The sequence below is a fragment of the Herpailurus yagouaroundi genome, unplaced genomic scaffold, assembly GCF_014898765.1.
Source record: "Herpailurus yagouaroundi ecotype Mexico unplaced genomic scaffold, PumYag 162, whole genome shotgun sequence".
NCBI lineage: Eukaryota > Metazoa > Chordata > Mammalia > Carnivora > Felidae > Herpailurus > Herpailurus yagouaroundi.
The window spans coordinates 56,305,580-56,327,918 of NW_024412403.1; the positions used below are offsets into that span (position 1 = coordinate 56,305,580).

The 22,339-nt window shown below is 36.6% G+C and overlaps 1 protein-coding gene across 8 annotated transcripts in view; it reads left to right on the plus strand.

The window, feature by feature from the left end:
* Nucleotides 1-22,339, plus strand: part of DZIP3 (DAZ interacting zinc finger protein 3) — a 99,509-nt gene that overhangs the window by 65,966 nt on the left and 11,204 nt on the right. For all 8 annotated transcript variants that reach the window (XM_040484429.1, XM_040484433.1, XM_040484428.1 and 5 more), the window contains 5 exons: nt 11,356-11,424; nt 15,181-15,277; nt 16,784-16,887; nt 18,431-18,518; nt 19,952-20,053. In XM_040484429.1, coding sequence (XP_040340363.1) covers nt 11,356-11,424; nt 15,181-15,277; nt 16,784-16,887; nt 18,431-18,518; nt 19,952-20,053 — 460 coding nt within the window. The remainder of the gene's footprint in view (nt 1-11,355; nt 11,425-15,180; nt 15,278-16,783; nt 16,888-18,430; nt 18,519-19,951; nt 20,054-22,339) is intronic.

The window sequence follows — 22,339 nt, forward strand, 5'->3', positions numbered from 1 at the left end:
CCAAGAGATTGAAAATGAATCAAATTCCTGAAGATTGCTCCTTCCCAACACTCTCATTTCCTTTAACAATCTTTTTCATTTGTATGTACTTTTTTTTTTAATTTTAATTTTTTTTTTAATTTACATCCAAATTAGTTAGCATATAGTGCAACAATGATTTCAGGAGTAGATTCCTTAGTGTCCCTTACCCATTTAGCCCATCCCCCCTCCCACACCCCCTACAGTAACCCTCTGTTTGTTTGCCATATTTATGAGTCTCTTATGCTTTGTCCCCCTCCCTGTTTTTATATTCGTTTTGTTTCCCCTTCCCTTATGTTCATCTGTTTTGTCTCTTAAAGTCCTCATATGAGTGAAGTCATATGATATTTGTCTTTCTCTGACTGACTGATTTCACTTAGCATAATACCCTCCAGTTCCATCCATGTAGTTGAAAATGGCAAGATTTCATTCTTTTTGATTGCTGAATAATACTCCATTGTGTATATATATAGCACATCTTCTTTATCCATTCATCCATCGATGGACATTTGGGCTCTTTCCATACTTTGGCTATTGTTGATAGTGTTGCTGTAAACATTGCGGTGCATGTGTTCCTTCGAAACAGCACACCTGTATCCCTTGGATAAATACCCAGTAGTGCAATTGCTGGGTTGTAGGGTAGTTCTATTTTTAGTTTTTTGAGGAACCTCCATACTGTTTTCCAGAGTGGCTGCATCAGCTTGCATTCCCATCCCTTAACAATCTTAAGTATTAAATATCTAAGACTTAAAAATTCTGACTTAATAGGAGAAAATGAGTGGCCTTGCTTTACTCTTTTTATACTAATCACTATCTCCAACCAGTATCATTTGGAATAATAACATGATTTATAACACATTATTTTAATAAATAGTAATGCAACAGATACCAGTTGTCCACGAAGTCTAATTTGAAATCCATTAGTTGCTAGAGCTAGTAGGGAGAATAGACAAGTTCTAGGGAATATCTTAGAATAAGGAGTCTACAATACTAATTATGGAGTTGCAGAAATATTTGGCAGATTTAAGTCTTAAATTTTCTCCCACATATTATATCATTCATCCTTGAAGGAATTTTTAGGAAGAACTGGATGCTGTAGCATTTGGCAACATAGTATCAGTTACAAACACTTTGTAACTTATCCCTGCTGGAGTTAGATCCTTCAAGTTTAAGGAGGTGAAGACCTAAGGTAGCTTGGACAAATCTAAACTGGCTACAGTCACTTAAGAACCCACACTTCAGGGTTCAAAACTTTGTATTTTAGCTTAGAAGGCAATGACCAATCCAGATATGTGTTATATAGTATCAGAGATCAGAAAAGTAATGTCATCCGTGCAGATGAGCTGTCTCTCTCCTTTACCATCTGAGGGTATCCTTCCTCAACTCTGATAGCTGACCCAGGTGCCCTTGTATGCTTGACCATTTTAGGGGACACATGTATCTTCATACAATGAGCCCTCCATGTAGAATATTCAACAAACATTTATCAAGGGCCTACTGTGTGAGAAGAATTAGGGAAGGCACATGTAGAAGATACCAACACATGTCAGACATTGCTAGCTAATGGAGAGTAGAGATTAATGTGAAGGGTTTAAAATTACTTATAACAGAGGGACTTCTAGTTCTACTAAGAAGTAGCTCTATTCCTTGCCATTCATCCTTTTTACTACTAAACTACCCAAGACATAATACAACAAACAACCATAGGAAACTCTAAAATGTAGAAGAAAGCAGACTGTCAAGAAGCTTTGGTACTTGAGGAATGATATGGCATGAATTTTCCTTATTTCCTCCTATATATCCTAGACCAAGTGCTGCAGAAATCACCAACCTGGAATAGCCAAGAGGCAGAGGTGGTGGGGGGAAGCCCAAGAAAAGCCTGTTTGCTCTAGTCAAAGGATCAGGAAAAGGAAAATATAACAACAGAAAACTTTTTTGGCACTATCCAACTTACTCTAGTCAAGCACCAATGGTCCCATACCACCCCTTGGAACTAGGTGGTATGATAGCAGATAGCACAAACCAGATTTCTTTACTGAGGTAGTATCGCAGCTGGTCTTCCATTCCCCACGGGACAGAAGTAGGTAGTGTTACAGTTCCTCTGCCAGGATAGTGTCAATGTGATCTAGCAGCAATCTAAGCCTCTGCCTCTACTCAGCATCAATGAAACTTAAGGTAATCTAACTTGGGACTACTCAATATGGGTTTCACTTCTACTCTCCTCATGGGGAGCTGAGTTTCCACCCTTGGTGCTAGCTGGCACTCTGTTCTCTCCCCTCACCCTAGGTGGTGCCACAGGGGCCCAACAGGGAGCCCCTGCTCTCCATCCTGTAGAAACAAAGTGATATGAGTCATCCCTCTGCTTTCTCCTTCCCTAGTGTCAGTAGGGCTGAGCAGGAAGCTGATCTTATACCCTGCTGAGGCAAAGAGCAGAGTAAGTTGGTGCCTCACTTTCATGGGAAATGTCATGGACTGAGGGGACCGAACTTCCACACCACCCATCTGCATCGAGGCAGTGTGTCAGTGTCCACAATTTTGGTGGGATGTTGTAAGCAGGGCCAGATGAGAAGCTAAACATACACACCCACTCAGCCCTCACACTACACAGCAACAGGGGGTCTTCCTGCTAAAAAAAGATTAACTAGAATCCAGAGTCTCGTAATACCCAGAATATCTAGGCTACAATAGAAAATCCTCATTATACCAAGAATGAGGACAATTAGAACATGAAAAAGAAAAACTGGTCAACAAATGATAACATTAAGACGATTCAGATTTGAGAATTACCTGACAAAGTTTCTAAAGTGACCATCATAACAATGCTTCAACAAGAAAATTGAAATCTCTTTGAATAGATGAGAACCTAGAAAGTCTTACAAAAAATATATAATAAAGGATGGGAATTATAAAACTAAAAAATACAATAACAAATAAAACCTTGCTGGGGGCACCTGGGTGGCTCAGTTGAGAAGCTTCTGACTTCGGCTCAGGTCATGATCTCACTGTCTGTGAGTTCGAGCCCCACGTTGGGCTCTGTGCTGACAGCTCAGAACCTGGAGCCTGCTTCAGATTCTCTGTCTCCCTCTCTCTCTGCCTCTCCCCTGTTCATGCTCTGTCTCTTTTTCTCTTTCAAAAGTAAATAAAGATCTAAAAAAAAATTTAAAAAAAAAACCTTGCTGGATATAATCACTAATAAAGATGACAGAGGATTGAACTGGTAAACTTGAGGAAATACAAAAGACATTACCCAATCTAACAGCATAGAGGAGATAAACTAGGGAAAAGATAAAAAAGAGGACAGAGTCTCAGTGACTTGTGGGACAATAATAAAATAAGTTCTTGTCAGAATCTCAGAAGGAGAGAAGAGAGGGGGGGGAGGGGGAGGGAGAAGCATTAAAAGAAATGAGGTGAAATACATAAATTTACAAATTCAAGAAGCTGAATGAACCCAAAGTAGTATAACTGAAAGAAATCCATGCCAAGACACATCATAACTAAACTGCAAAAAAACTAAAGACAAAAATCTTGAAAGCAACCAGAGAAAACACACATGGGAACATTAATTCAAATGAATCAAATTTCTCATCTGAAACCATGGAGGCCAGAAGGAAGTGGCACATTATTTAAGTGCTGGGAGAAAAAAAAAAAACTAAAAGAAAACAACTATCTTGAATCCTATATCCAGCAAAAATATCCTTTAGGATTGAAGGGAAATAAAGACAAGTCTCAAAGAAAAACTAGAAGAATCCATTGCTACTAAACCTATGATTAAGGAATAGCTAAAGGAAGGTGTATAATCATAAAGGAAATGATAATAGAAACTTAGAACTTCCGAAAGGAAAGAAGAACATCCAAGTGAGTAAAGGGAGGGGTAAATAATAAGAGTCCATCCTATTCTCATTAATTTTTTAAATCATATTTGATGTTTGGATCAAAAATTATAATACCATCTTAGTGAAGTTTATGTAGAGGAAGTACAGCATTTATATTTTAAAACTGTAGAGGATAAAGAGACCTATATGAAAGTAAGGAAAATATCAATACCAGTAGATTACCATATACATATTGTAATACCTGGTGCAACCACTAAAGAAAGCTACAGAGATATATGTATTCAGATACACTGTAAATAAGTCAAGATGGAATCCTAAAAAAAAAAAAAAAATGTTAAAATAACCCACAAGAAGGTAAGAAAAAAGAAACAGGAAACAAACAAAAAATAATGGCAGACTTAAGCCCTAACATCACTGATTACCTTACATGTAAATGATCTAAATACATCAATTAAAAGACCATGGCAGAGTGTATTTTAAAAACAAAACTGTTGGCACAAAAACAGACACATAGACCAATGGAATAGAATAGAAACCCCAGAACTAGACTCACAAACGTATGGCCAACTCATCTTTGACAAAGCAGGAAAGAACATCCAAAGGAAAAAAGACAGTCTCTTTAACAAATGGTGCTGGGAGAACTGGACAGCAACATGCAGAAGGTTGAAACTAGACCACTTTCTCACACCATTCACAAAAATAAACTCAAAATGGATAAAGGACCTGAATGTGAGACAGGAAACCATCAAAACCCTAGAGGAGAAAGCAGGAAAAGACCTTTCTGACCTCAGCCGTAGCAATCTCTTACTCGACACATCCCCAAAGGCAAGGGAATTAAAAGCAAAAGTGAATTACTGGGACCTTATGAAGATAAAAAGCTTCTGCACAGCAAAGGAAACAACCAACAAAACTAAAAGGCAACCAACGGAATGGGAAAAGATATTTGCAAATGACATATCGGACAAAGGGCTAGTAACCAAAATCTGTAAAGAGCTCACCAAACTCCACACCCGAAAAACAACCCAGTGAAGAAATGGGCAGAAAACATGAATAGACACTTCTCTAAAGAAGACATCCGGATGGCCAACAGGCACATGAAAAGATGCTCAACACTGCTCCTTATCAGGGAAATACAAATCAAAACCACACTCAGATATCACCTCACGCCAGTCAGAGTGGCCAAAATGAACAAATCAGGAGACTATAGATGCTGGAGAGGATGTGGAGAAACGGGAACCCTCTTACACTGTTGGTGGGAATGCAAATTGGTGCAGCCACTCCGGAAAGCAGTGTGGAGGTTCCTCAGAAAATTAAAAATAGACCTACCTATGACCCAGCAATAGCACTGCTAGGGATTTACCCAAGGGATACAGGAGTACTGATGCATAGGGGCACTTGTACCCCAATGTTTATAGCAGCACTCTCAACAATAGCCAAATTGTGGGAAGAGCCTAAATGTCCATCAACTGATAAATGGATAAAGAAATTGTGGTTTATATACACAATGGAGTACTACATGGCAATGAGAAAGAACGAAATATGGCCCTTTTTAGCAACGTGGATGAGACTGGAGAGTGTGATGCTAAGTGAAATAAGCCATACAGAGAAAGACAGATACCATATGTTTTCACTCTTATGTGGATCCTGAGAAACTTAACAGAAACCCATGGGGGAGGGGAAGGAAAAAAAAAAAGAGGTTAGAGTGGGAGAGAGCCAAAGCATAAGAGACTCTTAAAAACTGAGAACAAACTGAGGCTTGATGGGGGGTGGGAGGGAAGGGAGGGTGGGTGATGGGTATTGAGGAGGGCACCTTTTGGGAAGAGCACTGGGTGTTGTATGGAAACCAATTTGACAATAAATTTCATATATTGGGAAAAAAATTAAAATTAAAAACTAATCCAACAATACATTGTTTACAAGAATCTTCAGTTTCAGCAACTGAAATAGATTGAGAATAAAAGGATGGTAAAATATATACAATGTAAACAATAAAAAAAGAAAGCAGGAATGGCTATATTAATAACAAAATGGACTTCAGAGCAAAGAAAGTTCTGGAGACAAAGAAGGACATTAAATAATGATGAAAGGATCAATCTGCCAAGAAGACATAACAACCTAAAGATGTATGTGCCAAACAACAGAGCCTCAAAATACATGAAGCAAAATTTGATAGAACTGTAAGGAGAAATAGAAGAACCTGCTATTAAAGTTGTTGATTTCAACATCCTACTCTAAGCAATTTATAGAACAACTAGATAGAATCAGCAAAGATAAAGAATTTCTACAACCCAATCAACCAAATAGGATCTAATCAATATTTATAGGACACTTCACTAGACAATAGCAGAATACATATGTTTGCAAGTGGCCATAGGAAAATATACCATAATAGAACATATGCTGGCCCATAAAACCTCAAAAAATTTGAGAGAGTTGAAATCATGCAAATCATGCACTCAGATCAAAATGGAGTCAAACTAGAAATTAATAACAAATGCCCCTGTGCATCAGCACTCCTGTATCCCTTGGGTAAATTCCTAGCGGTGATATTGCTGGTTCATAGTGTAGATCTATTTTTAATTTTTTGAGGAACCTCCACACTGTTTTCCAGAAGGGCTGCACTAGTTTGCATTCCCACCAACAGTGCAAGAGTGTTTCCGTTTCTCCACATCCTCTCCAGCATCTGTAGTCTCCTGATTTGTTCATTTTGACTACTCTGACTGGCGTAGGTGGTATCACAGTGTGGTTTTGATTTGTATTTCCCTGATGAGGAGTGACGTTGAGCATCTTTTCATGTGCTTGTTGGCCATCTGGATGTCTTCTTTACAGAAGTGTCTATTCATGTTTTCTGCCCATTTCTTCACTGGATTATTTGTTTTCCGGGTGTACAGTTTGGTGAGTTCTTTATAGATTTTGGATACTAGCCCTTTGTCCGATATGTCATTTGCAAATACCTTTTCCCATTCCGTTGGTTGCCTTTTAGTTTTGTTGATTGCTGATGCATAGGGGCACTATAAACACCCCAATGTTTATAGCAGCACTTTCAACAATAGCCAAATTATGGAAAGAACCTAAATGTCCATTAACTGATGAATGGATAAAGAAGATGTGGTTTATATACACAATGGAATACTACTTGGCAATGAGAAAGAATGAAATACGGCCTTTTGTAGCAACGTGGATGGAACTGGAGAGTGTTATGCTAAGTGAAATAAGTCATACAGAGAAAGACCAATACCATATGTTTTCACTCTTATGTGGATCCTGAGAAACTTAACAGAAGACCATGGGGGAGGGGAAGGGAAAAAAAAAAGTTAGGGAGAAAGCCAAAGCATAAGAGACTCTTAAAAACTGAGAATAGGGGCACCTGGGTGGCTCAGTCGGTTGGGCGTCCGACTTCAGCTCAGGTCACAATCTCGCGGTCCGGGAGTTCGAGCCCCGCGTCGGGCTCTGGGCTGATGGCTCAGAGCCTGGAGCCTGTTTCAGATTCTGTGTCTCCCTCTCTCTCTGCCCCTCCCCCATTCATGCTCTGTCTCTGTCTCAAAAATAAATAAACGTTAAAAAAGATTTTTTTAATAAATAAAAATTAAAAAAAACCATTGAGAATAAACTGAGGGTTGACGGGGGGTGGGAGGGAGAGGAGGGTGGGTGATGGGCATTGAGGAGGGCACCTGTTGGGATGAGCACTGGGTGTTGTATGGAAATCAATTTGACAATAAATTTCTTATTAAAAATATAAAGATAACAGGAAAATCTCCTGCTGGAAAGTACACAAAACACTTCTAATTAATCCGTGGGTCAAAAAAGAGTTCTTAAGGAAAATAAAAGTATGTTGAACTGAATTAACATGAAAATACAATAGATCAAAATCTGTGGGAAACAGCTAAAGCAGTTCTGAGAAGATTTATAGTGCCAACTGTACACATTAGAAAAAAGGAAAAGTCTCAATCTAATCTAAGCTCCCTCCTCAAGAATCTGGAAAAAGGAAAGAAAAAAAACCCCAAAACAAGCAGATTAAATTAATAAATATTAGAAGTAATGCAATTACTTCTAATGAAATTGCAAACAGAAAAACAATAAAGAAAATTCATGAATTAAAAATCTGTTTCTCTGAAAATATCAATAAAACTGATAGACCTCTAACAAAACTGACAAAGAAAAGAAGACACATATCACCACCATCAGGAATGAAACCATGGTAACACTACAGACTCTGCAGACAGAATTATGCTGAGTGAAAAAGCAAATCCCCAAATCTTATGTACTATTTGATTCCATTCCTATATCATTCTTGAAATGACAAAATTTCCAAATTTAAAATTTTTTAAATGTTTATTTTTTTATTTACAAAAAAAAATTTTTTTTTTGTTTACATTTATTTATTTTTGCGAGACAAAGCATAAGCAGGGGAGGGGCAGAGAGAGAGGGAGATACAGAATCAGAAGCAGGCTCCAGGCTTGGAGATGTCAGCACAGAGCCCGACGCAGGGCTCGAACCCACGAACTTTGAGATCATGACCTGAGCCAAAGTCAGACGCTTAACAAACTGAGCCACTCAGGCGCTCCTAAATGTTTATTTTTTTGAGAGAGAGCTAGCAAGCACACGTGAGGGATGGGCAGAGAGAGAGGAGACAGAATCCGAAGTAGGCTCTAGGCTTTGAGCTGTCAGCACAGAGCCTGACGTGGGGCCAGAACTCACAAGACATGAGATCATGACCTGAGTTGAAGTCAGATGCTTAACTGACTGAGCTACCCAGGTACCCCTCAAAATTTTTGAAATGACACAATGATGAAAATGGAAAACATTAGTGATCCAAGGTTATAAGGAGGAAATGGGAATGGGAGCAAAATGAGGTTTGTGATAAAACTGTTCAGTGTCTTGACTGTATCACTATTCAAAATACTGGTTATTATACTATAGTTCTTCAAGACATTAACATTTGAAGAACATGAGTAAAGGGTACATGGGATCTCTCTCTATTATTTCTTGCACTTGTATATGAATCTATGATTATCTCAAAAGGCTTAATTTAAAAAAAAAAGTACAGTTGACACTTGAACATGGATTTGAACTATGTGGGTCTGCTTATATGCAAAATTTTTAAATAAATATAGTACAGTACTATAAATGTATTTTGTCTTTATGATCTTAGTAACATTTTATTGTAAGAGTACAGTATATAATACATATAACATACAATATATGTATTAATTGACTACGTTATCAGTAAGGCTGGTCAGCAGTAAGCTATTAGTAAAGTTGTTGGGGAGTCAGAAGTTATATACACAGATTTTCAACTGCGTTTGTCAGGGATAGCTATCAGCATCCCTAACCCCTATGTTGTTCAAGGCCCAGCTGTACATGTAAATAACTGTCAAGTGGAGCTATACTTAATAGGGATTTTGTAGGGTAAAAAGAGTACTTTTGATTGTTGTGATAAGGAAGAACTTCATTGAAGATAGTATTGAACCTCGACTACATAGAATGAGATGGGAGAAAACACAGGGCATGTAGGCTGAGCAGAAACATGAGCAAGCACAGTGTGTGTTCTCATATAGCTTTTAAGCCTTTGTTTTATTCACTTGAACATGTCCCAAAAGTATATGATAAATGTATAAGTATTTTTAAATTATAAAATGTTGATTTCTTTTACTTTAGAACATGATGCTTATTGGAAAGCAAAGAAATCTTGTTTCTTTGGCCTAATTCAATGTCAGTCCTACACTAAATGTTTGGTAAATGTTTGTTGATGATAATTGCAGAATTAGCAGAAAGATTTATATAATAGCAACATATTTTGCACAAATTACAATAAGCACTTAATAAATGTTAAGTAACACTGTCAGTAAAACCCATATAAGAAACATGATAGCCAGCCAGAGTAACTTGAGATCTGTCAGAAAAGAACATCTAATCCTGCTCTAATGTTATTCATGAGAAAATAGGACTAAGAAGTTATGACTGCTTGAACATAGATAGCTGTTTCCTATCCAAGCTGGATGATAGAAACTATGCCTACCTTATCCTCTATTATTTGAGAATCCAGGTCTTCTGAATTCCCCACCAAGCTCTGTCAACTCTTTATTGCCCTCTAAACTATAGTTAGGTAAAATATTGACAAAATGGAAGCGTACAAAGGAAAGGAGGATGTCAATTTAAAAAATCTTATTACCTCTTTTTCAACTCTCTACATACTCCTGCATACCTTGCTTGAGTAACAAAGCTTGTCTTTCTTATTCTTTACTTGAGAACATGATCTTTTTTGTATAGAAACAGACCTGATTTCTTTTCATTGCATTTTTAGTTCAATAGAACATTGATTATAAGTCTCTATAGCTTCTAACAAGCTTGGAGTAAAGGTGAGTGGGTAATCTCTGAAATTTAATAGTAAGCAATACAACCAACATTTAAAGTCATTGTTTTAGGGCACCTGGGTGGCTCAGTCAGTTAAGCATCTGACTTCAGCTCAGGTCATGATCTCATGGTCTATGAGTTCAAGCCCTGTGTGGGGCTCTGTACTGAGAGCTCAGAGCCTGGAGCCTGCTTCGGATTCTGTGTTACTCCCTCCCTCTATTCCTCCCTGGCTCATGCTGTCTCTTTCTCTCTCAAAAATAAATAAACATTAAAATATATATTTAAAAATAATAATAAAAAAAGTCATTGTTTTAAGGCTATTATTCCAATAATTTATATTAACCAGAATTCCTATGTATCTCAAGTGTCTCAACATATCAGAGACTTAACGAGAAATGCGCTTTTGCTGTAAATGTCTTCATATTGTAGCAAATTAATGGGTTAGTGTAAAAACTTAGTTGTGAGGAGAAATACAGCAACACAATGAAGGAGTATCAGAGATGGTTTGTGAACATACATCAACTAAAAAGTATTACTTTTCACTTCTCGTAGTAGCTTCTTGCATATTAATATTTAAGCTAACTGCAAATGATGTTTTCTGATTTATTTTTACCCAGTCTTCCCATGATTAGGTGATGTCGGTGACTCCCCTGTTATAATTTACTATTTTAATTAAAATTCTTATTTGCACACAGCCTCTCTACTTTTATATTTAATATCGGGTTTCTTTCAGACTTTAACCCTTTAATAGTTTGTATGAATTTGTATGACTTGACATAACAACTTTGTAATCAAGTTAAAGTTACCAGTTCTATCACAGGCCTAGAAAATTAAAACATACCATTGGTGTTTTCTAGTGGGTAAACTAAGGTACAAAGAGCTAAAGACATTTTTCTGAGTCTTTGAAGTGGGGGTACAAGTTCTCTTTAGCTTCTAATTGATGAGGTTCGACCTTAGTATTTTCTTTGGTAAGTCAGTAAATCAGACATCGGAAGATAAATTGCAGCAGGTCTAGTTGTAGGAGTCTATTTTCAGGCTTAATATTTGTGGTTCAAAATGGTCATATTTAGTCCCTCCTCAGCTACAAGTAGAGCTGTTCTGACTGTATTAATGACAATTTCTAATATTTATGACTTACATTTTTTCTTAGATTACAGCGTCAGAGCCACGCTAAAGATCATGAAATCAAGAATCTTAAGGAGCAACTTTCCATGAAAAGGTATAAACTTGGCTGTTGGTTTGGTTTAGTATATGTGCATCTCTGAAACTCTTAGGTATTCCACTCAGCATGTTCTGGCCAGGGTAGCCGTATAATTTATTATCCAAACTGGGGCACTTTAGAGCATAAAATTGAGCATTAGCATTATTAATAATTACACTGGAACAACAGTTATAAATTGGAAGTGCCCTAGGCAAATTGGGACATATATTTGCCTTAGTTCTGGCCCTAGAAAACTGCTGAGGGAGATTAGATGAGCAAAGTTGCAGTGCCACAATAAGCTTGCCAGGGACTGGAGCTTATATGTTCTTATCGCTTAATAGTGCTAGGTGTGACTGATTTATGAAACTGGCTGAGTTTTATTCTCATTGACATATTTTTGCCTATAGGTAACTTTTTGCGAACTTAGATTCAGTAAACATAGCATAAAATTCACTGTGTTAAGTTATACAATTCATTGACTTTTAGGATGTTCACAGAGGTATACAACCATCACCTTTGTATGATTTCAGAACATTCTTATCACCCTAAAGAAATTCTGGATACATTAGAAATCACTCCTCCTCCCCTCCCCTAGCTTCTGGCAGTCATTAATCTATCATTTGTTGCTCTGGATTTGCCTTATTCTGGACATTTCATATAAATATAATTGTATAATAAATACCCTCTTATGATTAACTTCTTTAACTTAATGTTCTCCAGGTTCATCCATATTGTAGCATGTTATCAGTACTCATTCCTTTTTATGGGTAAATAATATTCTATTGTAGGGATATACTAAAATTTGTTGACCTTTTCATCAGCAGATGAACATTTGTTTCCATTTTTTCACTATTATGAATAATACTGTTATGAACATCTGTAAGTGAATTTTTGTATGAGCATAAGGTTTTCAGTTCCCTTGGGTGTATACCTAAGAGTGGAATTGCCGAGACATGTAGTAAACTCTGGTTAAATTTTTGAGGAACTACCAAACTATTTTCCAAGTAACTGCACATTTTACAATCCCACCAGCAATGCATGTGGGTTCTGCTTTCTCCACATCCTCACAGATACTTGTTAGATTATGTCTTCATTTTCCTCATTGTAGTGGATGTGAAGTAGTTGATCATTGTGGTTTTTTATTTGCATTTTCTTAATGATTAAATATGTTGAATATTTCTCATGTGTCTGTTGGCTATTTGTGTATCTACTTGGAGAAATGTCTATTCAAATCCTTAGGCCATTTTTTAATTTTATTTATTTATTTATTTATTATTATTATTTTTTTTAATATATGAAATTTATTGTCAAATTGGTTTCCATACAACACCCAGTGCTCTTCCCAAAAGATGCCCTCTTCAGTGCCCATCACCTCCCCTCCCCACCCTCCCACCCCCCATCAACCCTCAGTTTGTTCTCAGTTTTTAACAGTCTCTTATGCTTTGGCTCTCTCCCACTCTAACCTCTTTTTTTTTTTTCCCTTCCCCTCCCCCATGGGTTTCTGTTAAGTTTCTCAGGATCCACATAAGAGTGAAAACATATGGTATCTGTCTTTCTCTGTATGGCTTATTTCACTTAGCATCATACTCTCCAGTCCCATCCATGTTGCTACAAAGGGCCATATTTCATTCTTTCTCATTGCCACATAGTACTCCATTGTGTATATAAACCACAATTTCTTTATCCATTTATCAGTTGATGGACATTTAGGCTTTTTCCACAATTTGGCTATTGTTGAAAGTGCTGCTATAAACATTGGGGTACAAGTGCCCCTATGCATTAAATTGGGTTGTCTTTTGTTGAGTTTTCAGAGTTCTACACATGTTCTAGATATAGGTCCTTAATCAGATACATGATTTGCAAATATTTTCTCCCATTCTGTGAGTTGTCTTTTTACTTTCTTGATAATGTGCTTTAAAACACAAAAGTTTTAATTTTGTTGGAGTCTAATTTATTTTCTAATTTATTTTTTCTCCTGTTCTTGTAGGCAATTTTGTACAATATTCAATGGCATAATAATTCCTTTTGGTTGAATTAATATATGTCCTTGAATATTTTTTTTTCCCTGAAAACACTGTAGCCTTAGTGGTATTAACAATACAGTATATTGTTTTATCAAGCTTCTCATTAATGTTTGTTAAGTATGCAAGTATCCAAGTGTTTCTAATAATGAAACAATGAGGATAGCCTTTGGAAACATCCCTATTACAAGATTATATTTCCATTTGTTTCCTTTAAAGTCATAATTTAGTTTGTGTGCTCTAGAGTTTGGGGCTCAGGTGGGGCGCCTGGGTGGCTCAGTCGGTTGAGCAACCGACTTCGGCTCAGGTCATATCTCATGGTTTGTGAGTTTGAGCCCCGTGTCGGTATCTGTGCTGACAGCTCAGAGCCTAGAGCCTGCTTCTGATTCTGTGTCTCCCTCTCTCTGTGCCCCTCCCCCACTCATGCTCTGTCTCTCTCTCTCTCAGAAAGAAATAAACATTAAACAAAAATTTTAGAATTTGGGGCTCAGGTGTAGGAATCTGAAATGGGATGGGAAAAAGTCAAACCTTATAGGTAGTCTTTCTCCATAATTCCTTCATAAGTAATGTCCTCATCATCTCCCTCTCTCCCTCTCAAGCTGTAGGATTTGTTTTCATTCTAAGGTGTTGAATGTGAGCACTGAGGCAACCAGTGCAATATTTTAATGCAGTGATGGCAGGGATAATAAAAACCTTTTGTAGTTGCTATTTGGGGATACAGAAAGGTTATAGAAACTTTATGTGAAATTTATAAATAATAATAGCTTACATTTATTTAGTACTTAATGTGTATTAAACACAAAATATTTTTATGTATGTTATCTGAATGAATTTTCACAACAGGTCTTTGAGGTAATTACTACAGTATTCTCCATTTTCACATGCAAAGAAACTGAGGTATAGAGAAGTTAAGTAACTTGCCCAAGGTTTCACATTTATTAAGTTTCAGAAATCAGATTCATCGTCGGACAACTTTATTTCAGAGCCAAGTTTTATTTTTTTATCATTAAAAAAAAGTTTTTAATGTTTATTTATTTTTGAGAGAGAGAGAGAGAGAGAGAGAGTGAGAGAGAGTGAGTAGAGGAATAGCAGAGAGAGAGAGAGGGAGACACAGAATCCGAAACAGGCTCCAGGCTTTGAACTGTCAGCACATAGCATGAAAGGGGCTCAAACCCACTAACCGCAAGATTATTACCGGAGCCAAAGTCGGATGCTTAACCAACTGAGCCACTCAGGTGCCTCTCAGAGCCAAGTTTTAAATCACAGCCCCTATATTGACAACTTTAAAACTTCTGCACTCTTAATAGTAAAGGATAACAGTAAGGGTTAAGTAAATGTCTTCTCTTGCTTTAAAAAAAAATTTTTTTAATGTTTACTTATTATTGAGAGACACAGAGCATGTGCAGGGGAGGGGCAGAGAGAGAGGAAGACACATAATCCGAGGCAGGCTCCAGGCTCTGAATGGTCAGCACAGAGCCCGACGCAGGGCTTGAACTCACGACCCTTGAGATCATGACCTGAGCCGAAGGGCTCGAACTCACGAACCTTGAGATCATGACCTGAGCCGAAGTCAGACGCTTAACCACTGAGCCACCAAGGCGCCCCTCTTCTCTTACTTTTATATGCTGTAAACTTTTACAAGAAATTATTTCTTACTCATTGAATAGTTTTGTATCTTTCTCCCTCCTGAATAAGGTAGAAAAGCCTATCCTTGCTGCAGTGTTGTTAATTCTTTAATGGTCATATATTTCAGATCTCAGTGGGAAATGGAGAAGCATAATCTGGAAAGCACAATTAAAACATACTTAAACAAACTGAATGCAGAAACTAGCAGAGCTTTAACAGCTGAGGTAATACATAAATACATAAATAAGGAAAGAGAGAGAGATGGGGTTGGGGAGGGAAGTTTTCCTTGTATACTAGTATACTAAAGAATTGAAAAAAAAACCTTATTTCTGAATAAACAAATAAGTCATCTTAGGACCAGCCAGAAAACATAACTCCAACTTCTGTACTCTTTGACTCATTGCAATTTTGTACATGATTACTTCATTGTTGATGATCTTATGTTGTTTTCCTCCCCAGATGACTTCAGGAGATTGGTCTGCTTCAGTATATATAGGAAATACACACATTTTGGGAAAATTCTCATGAAGCCAGGTCACTAAGCCAAGTTTATAAGAATAACATTTTACTGCTGCTGGAGATAATATCTCCTTTCTTTGTTAGTTCCTATGTAGATCTTCCCAAAACACATATACATCATACACTCCCAATTTCAAAAACCAACTTACCTTCTAGACCCCCAGAATGTCACTCACAGTTTGTTCTAAGTTAACTTAGAACACAACTAGGGTCTCTTCTAAAAGACATGTGATTGATTATCTGTATGGATGTAATTTTTATTTATAGATATTCAAACTTGATATAAAATGTTTTATATCAAACACTCTAAAAATTTTTAGAGAGTTCACTAACATTAAAAGGATTATATATCTTCCTACCTCTGTCATGGGTGAGCTCTATTCTTTAGCAGAATAATTGGGAATCTGGAGGTCAACAATCAAGGAATGATACCTGAACCAAAAATAATCTGGAGAGTAAAATGCTAGCTATAACTGAAAAACCAAACCCTCAGATTACTTTAAGAGTTCAAGTTTGTATATTTTGTTTCTCACTACTTTTACTCAGAAAGTTTCTTTCTGCTTGCATGATTAATTTTATAAACCCTTAATGCTATCCAAGAATATAATCTACTTTCAGTGAATATTGAGTGATTACTGAGAAAAAACAGAGGCCAAGTAACCATGCAACAATAATGGTGCAGAAGGAATTCCTGCTATGGGGGAGACATTGGACCCATTGACCTCCCAAAGTCCATTTGGACTGCATGCTCCTCCTGTGTGGTCTTATTATTTTCTGATCCCTTCCTCAATTAACAAAACAAAACAAATAGCAGGATTCTTTTGAGTTTTCTTAAACTTTGCTGCATAGTAGAGTTACCTGAGAACTTTAAAAAATCCTAGCACTCAGGCTCTACCTGGTATCAATTAAATTAGAATTTCTGGGACCAAGGCACCATTTTTTTTTTTTTTAAAGTTTCTCAGATGATACCAGGGTATGTTCAAGCTTGAAAAACTAATGTTCTGGAATGGTTACCAACTCAGTAACCATTGACTAAAAAAGTTAGAGTTGCAGAATTAGAGTTTTTCTAATGTATTATGGATGGTCAAGAGGCTCAGGTGCTGGAAGAGATTGAGAAATAGTTTCACCTTTACTAGAAATGATTTAGAAAACAACGTGTTCATTTACAAGGACACCTTCAACTTCTTTGTCTTCCTCTCAAAAATCTGTAGGTGTACTTCTTACAGTGTCGTAGAGATTTTGGTCTGCTCCACCTAGAGCAGACTGAAAAGGAATGTCTCAGTCAGCTTGCCAGGGTGACTCACATGGCGGCAAGGTAACATTTTACTCTTCCTTAATGCTTCTTTATCTCAGAGATACTAACAAGAGGCTTTGAGGTCAAACATAATCTGTGTTTTACATGTAAGACACCAGAGTCTTTGGAGTAAACAAACCCTTATTTTTTTTAAACCTCAAAATTCATTTAATCACTTTGATACTTTTGCTTGGTTGCTTTTCCCGAAGCACTGAGAAATCTGAGCACAGTAATACCTGCAGACAAATTTTTCCCTTCCCCTTAAGTGAAGTAGATGAAAAATCTCAGAAACATGCATCCAGACTAGATATTTACAAAACGGGGTGGATTCTGAGTGGAAAACCTTTTTTCTAATAGATTTCTCTTCTAATGCTTGATTTTAAATACTTTCAGAATACATTGAGGGAAAGATCAGTATTAACACCTGAAATCCTAAGTTAAAGCCAGTTTCTTGCTGTGTGATAATAAGTGATTTTTAAATTTGGGGCAGGTTGCATGAGACTGTCCTTAAATTTATAATTTTATGGAGTATACCTTCATGCTTAAAGAATTAACTAAATTAGAATTTCTGGGACCAAGGCATCATTATTGTTTTAATGATGATCATTTTAATGATCATCATTATTCTTCAGTTCTAAAGAATCAGACTCTCTGATGTTTAGCAAGATTCCCAGGATATACTGATGTGCATTCAGGTCCGGGAAGCACTGTTGTAAGTGCTCAGTCTATCTTTGCTTGCTAGAGGGAGAAGGGGCACTCTATAAACTAAAATATTATCAAGCCTCTTTGTGTAAGATGATCTCAGTGATAACTTATTCTGCTCTTTTAAAACTGGTGTGCTGGGTGACACTGGGGTGAGGATATTTTAATAGAGCCTTTTGAAAGGCCTCATGAAATCTCTTCTAGAGATGGCAGACCTTCCACACCTCAAAGGTGTTCCTACTTAAGTCATCTGGTGGGCATGTTTGGCAGAGCTGCTGTGTTTGTGTAGTTTATGCACTGCATCGAGGCAACAGTCTAATTCATCCTCGCAGAAGAGGTAGTTGTTTATGATTTGCCCTCCCGTAAGGGTATCTTTTAGGAATTTGCACAAGAGCTGATAGGCCACCTATGGCCCTGGGATGTCAGGGCTACTGTGAAGATAGTCTAAAACCTGCTTCCAAGAGGAATCAGCATCTGGAAGGATGCTCCTGCTTTTGATGGCTAGGGCATTTCCCTGTTCGGCCTTCTCTGCTTCCTTACTTCAACAGAGGGATTCCTGTGTAAAGATTTCATATGTCCTAAAAAATATTGCCACGATAGAAAACCACTTGGTGTTGTGGAAGCAGAAGTTGTATTTGCTCTTGAAAAAGAAAATATATTCCCCGTCTTTGTTTTATTTTTAATAACAAAACCCTTCCATACAACTTTGTGCCCATTTGAGGTAATTGTTGGTGTCGGAGGTAATTTTGTTGCTGTTTTATATTATTTACATACATGCTAAAGAATATAATGGAAGTTTTTAGAGACCTATGTGGTATACAAAAAGAAAGAACTTTCTCTTGTGTCTCCTTTCCTACATCAGTAACCTGGAATCACTTCAATTAAAGGCTGCAGTAGAGAGTTGGAATGCCATTGTAACAGATGTTAGAAATAAGATTGCATTCCTCAGGGTAAGTGCTGAAGTATCTTTAGAGTAAATTGAATGTTGTAGGAGATATATACATAAATAAAACATGTAACATTAATAACAATTACTGGAGAAATTTAAGGAAGAACATGGTTTTTTTTCAGTTATTACAATTTGTGCCTTTTTAAGGTTTGACATCGATATTTCCATGTAGTTGATTGTAGACAGACTCGTAGGCTAATGCATGTGGGTTTTTCAGGTCTTTCAAGCCCTTCATACAATAAAGGAACTCAAAAATTGTGCTTCACACCTAATTTTCCTAGAATTCCAAAGCTGATTCTGCTGTAATCAAAAATAATTGTCATAACTTGATCTGAGTAATTCTGTGTTTATATAATTAAAAGGACAATCAAGCAGACCTGTCTCGGTTTTCAGTCTTAGATTTTATGTTCTTATTCCATAATGCGAAATATTTATTCATTATTTAATAGAATTAGGACTATGCTTAACGTAATCTAAAGAGATAACCTACTGAATATTTAATAATTTCTTCATTTGGCCTTAGGATATTTTTGTATTTATATCTTCAGGTAAATATATAATGTTCAGTGTTTTGTGATTTCACAACCCTGCTAGCAAAACAATGACATTTAATTGTGACAACTGCCTCAGAGCATTGCCTATTTGTCCAGCTTTTCCGGTGGCTGTCTTGACTGTTTCTTTGCAAGACTCTTGTTATGAGGTCTTCAGTGATGCTTAGCATTTCTATTGGGTTTACTCACTGGCCTCACAAGAGCAGCTACATCTTTGTCTTCTTTCATGCACAGGTCTTCTGTGTGAAGTTTCTAATGTTTTATTTCTTTTCCAGTCTCTGTGGGTTGTTTACAAAATAATACTGTGAAGTAACAATGCCAAAAACTTTTGAGAGTATGTAGTTAAGCTTCAGAGATTGGAGTCTTAGTTTTGGCAAAATCCATGTGATAAAACAAAGGTATATATGATACTAGAGAAAACTAGAGGTATAACTCTGAGATAAACAAAATGTGGATATTTAATGAGTATTCCATAAAATTTCCCCTCCAATTTTTAAAGTGAACATTTGCAAGTAGCTCAACTCTTCGTTACAAATACTGTTTTCCCATATTTATCAGCCCGATATTACTTACAGCTTCTTAAATCTTTAGACACTATTCACTTTATATCAGTGATTCCCATTTTGGGGCTGAAAATTATGGAAATACTGAAGAATTATCATAGGATCTGTGAATTATGTGTCTTTGTATCTTGCCAGTACATTTGGGGATAGTGTGTTATAGAATTACTTTATGTCAAAAATCGTTTTTATGTTATTTCTGACATAATTGGTTGAGAATCACTGTTGTGTGTTTTATTATTCAAAACTGCATCAAGTATTCCCATATGCTATTTCTTTGAGGTTTATTTTGCTCTAAAATATTGTTTCTCTTGTTCTACTAGACACAGTACAATGAACAAATTAACAAGGTGAAGCAAGGGTTTGCCTTGAGCACCCTTCCTCCAATCCAGCTTCCTCCACCACCACCTAATCCTGACATACTGGTAAGAAATAGGACATTTTGAAAAATTGCCATCTTCATCTTGATGAAGTGCTAAGGGCTATAAGTTTAATGTGTGTTCAAAATAGAATAGGCACATACTGTGCATATTGTTTGTAATTATGTCTATTCCTGCTATATTATTTCCAGATGGTATAACTAGTTGACTGGCTTAGCCATGCCAATACATAGGTGTATCACTGGATTTTAGTGATGTATTTGGTAGCTAAAGAGGTAATATATTCTTACGCATCCTGTCAATCTCACCTGTAAGGTAAGAGAAAACTGATGGATGGGCAGAATTCCCAATGCTCTCAGGTTACCCCTAGATGACTAAACCATCTCAGTATAGTACCCTAGCAGTTTAGACTTCACCCCTCCACTTCTACTTTGAACATTCCGTTCCTTAACTTTTATCCCTATTCTACCTTTAGTGGCTTCCATTTATGCCCCTTTCCTGCTTATTGCTGGGAATCAGTGAGTCTCAATCAGCTATCTCTCTGTTGGACTATTTATATTATCCTTCTGGGAAACATAGTACCTTAGCCCAATAAATTCACACAGCTTTTCAAAAGACCTTTCAGGAAAGAACCATTAGGTGATCATTTTTATTATCAAAACACATCTGGGAACAGGAAAAGGAGAAAGGTGTAAGATATTTAGTGGCCAATCACTTTCAACCCTAGCACTTCTGCTTGTAGTAGAACTTTGAAAATGTTATTTCTGTAATTAGTTGAGTGTATCAGAGAACTTGAAAATTATGTGAATTGTGTGGAGTTACACTGTGTTTCAAAAGCAGGATCCAAACCTAAAAGCATTATATGGTGTACACCATGGTCTTTAGAATGCATTATTGCCTTTTATATTTTTAGTTCAGTTTTTATAGGAGCACTACATTATGAACATTATTATTCTAGGGTTGGAACTTCATCATACTCAATTACCTCGATAAGAAATATTATATGCAAATGATGGAGAAATCCAAAGAGTCCTTGTAGTTCTACAGGAAGTAACACATATGCTTGTATGATTTCTAGAAACTCTGCTTTCTGCCCATTTTCAAACTACCACCTATAGGTTGTAGTTAAACTCTCCGATAACTCTAAATATAAAATGGCTCCAGAGACTCCGAAGCCACATACAGAGTTGTTCTTTGAAGTTTCTTGAAACCAGATCAGCACAAGCTGTCTGATACCAGTGATAACTCCATAGCTGACATATGTAGTTAAACTTTGACCTCTAGATCCTCATCACTTTGAAGGCTTTCTTATGTCTGATGGGGCTTAACCCAGGTTTAGTCAAGGGCAAAACCCCACTGGCAGTTAAGCTCTGTGCGTCCTTCTGCTAACATCTGAGAGGTACATGTGTATCTTTTGTGCTTCCTAACTAGCATCACCGCTGTGTTTGATCAAAACTAACAGTTGTGTTCAAGTGCAAGCATCAGCGACCACTAAACATTAGTGGAACAGTTTGAGAGTGCAAATGCTAGAAATGTAACGATGCTATTTGCCGTAAGTTAAGATTATTCAATGGAAACATACTAGAGATCTGGGTTTAAGTCCTAACTCTCTGAATAACTATGTTATTCTTGGAAAAATCAGCTATGCTGGACTTTGTTTTTTCCATGTATAACACCAGGAAATTATACTAGATGACCTGGTTACTGAAATACATCTATGGGTATGTATGTAAGTGATGAATCACCAGATTATATTCCTTAAACTAATATCACACTATATGTTAACTAGAATTTAAATAAAAACTTGAAATATACATACATACATACATATATACATACATACATACATACAGAAAAAAGAGTTCATCTATCTCTGAGATCCTAGTATTATAAAGAATAGTCAACAGGCTTTAAATGTATAGTAGTCTAACCTGAGAAATCTGAAATAAGGGGTACTCTTCCCAGTTTAACCCAGTATTTTTTATATGTTTTTATTATATCTTGGGTTTTGTACCCTGGCTATCTAATTCTCCCAAGTAGTATTAGGTAGTGGCTGTCTGCAAAGAGAGCAGGAATACTGACTCATACCCACCATCCATTCATTCTTTAAAAACTTTACATTATGAAAATTGAAACACAAAAATAGAATAGTATAACAAACCTCTGTGAACTAAGAGAGCCAACATTTTGTTAATCTTGTTTCATGTCATCCTCTTCTTCCTACTGGGATATTTTAAAGTACATATCATATAATCTCATCCATGTATAGTTCATCCTAAAAGATGAGGATATTATTATTATTGGATATAATGATAACATCATTTTTTTTAC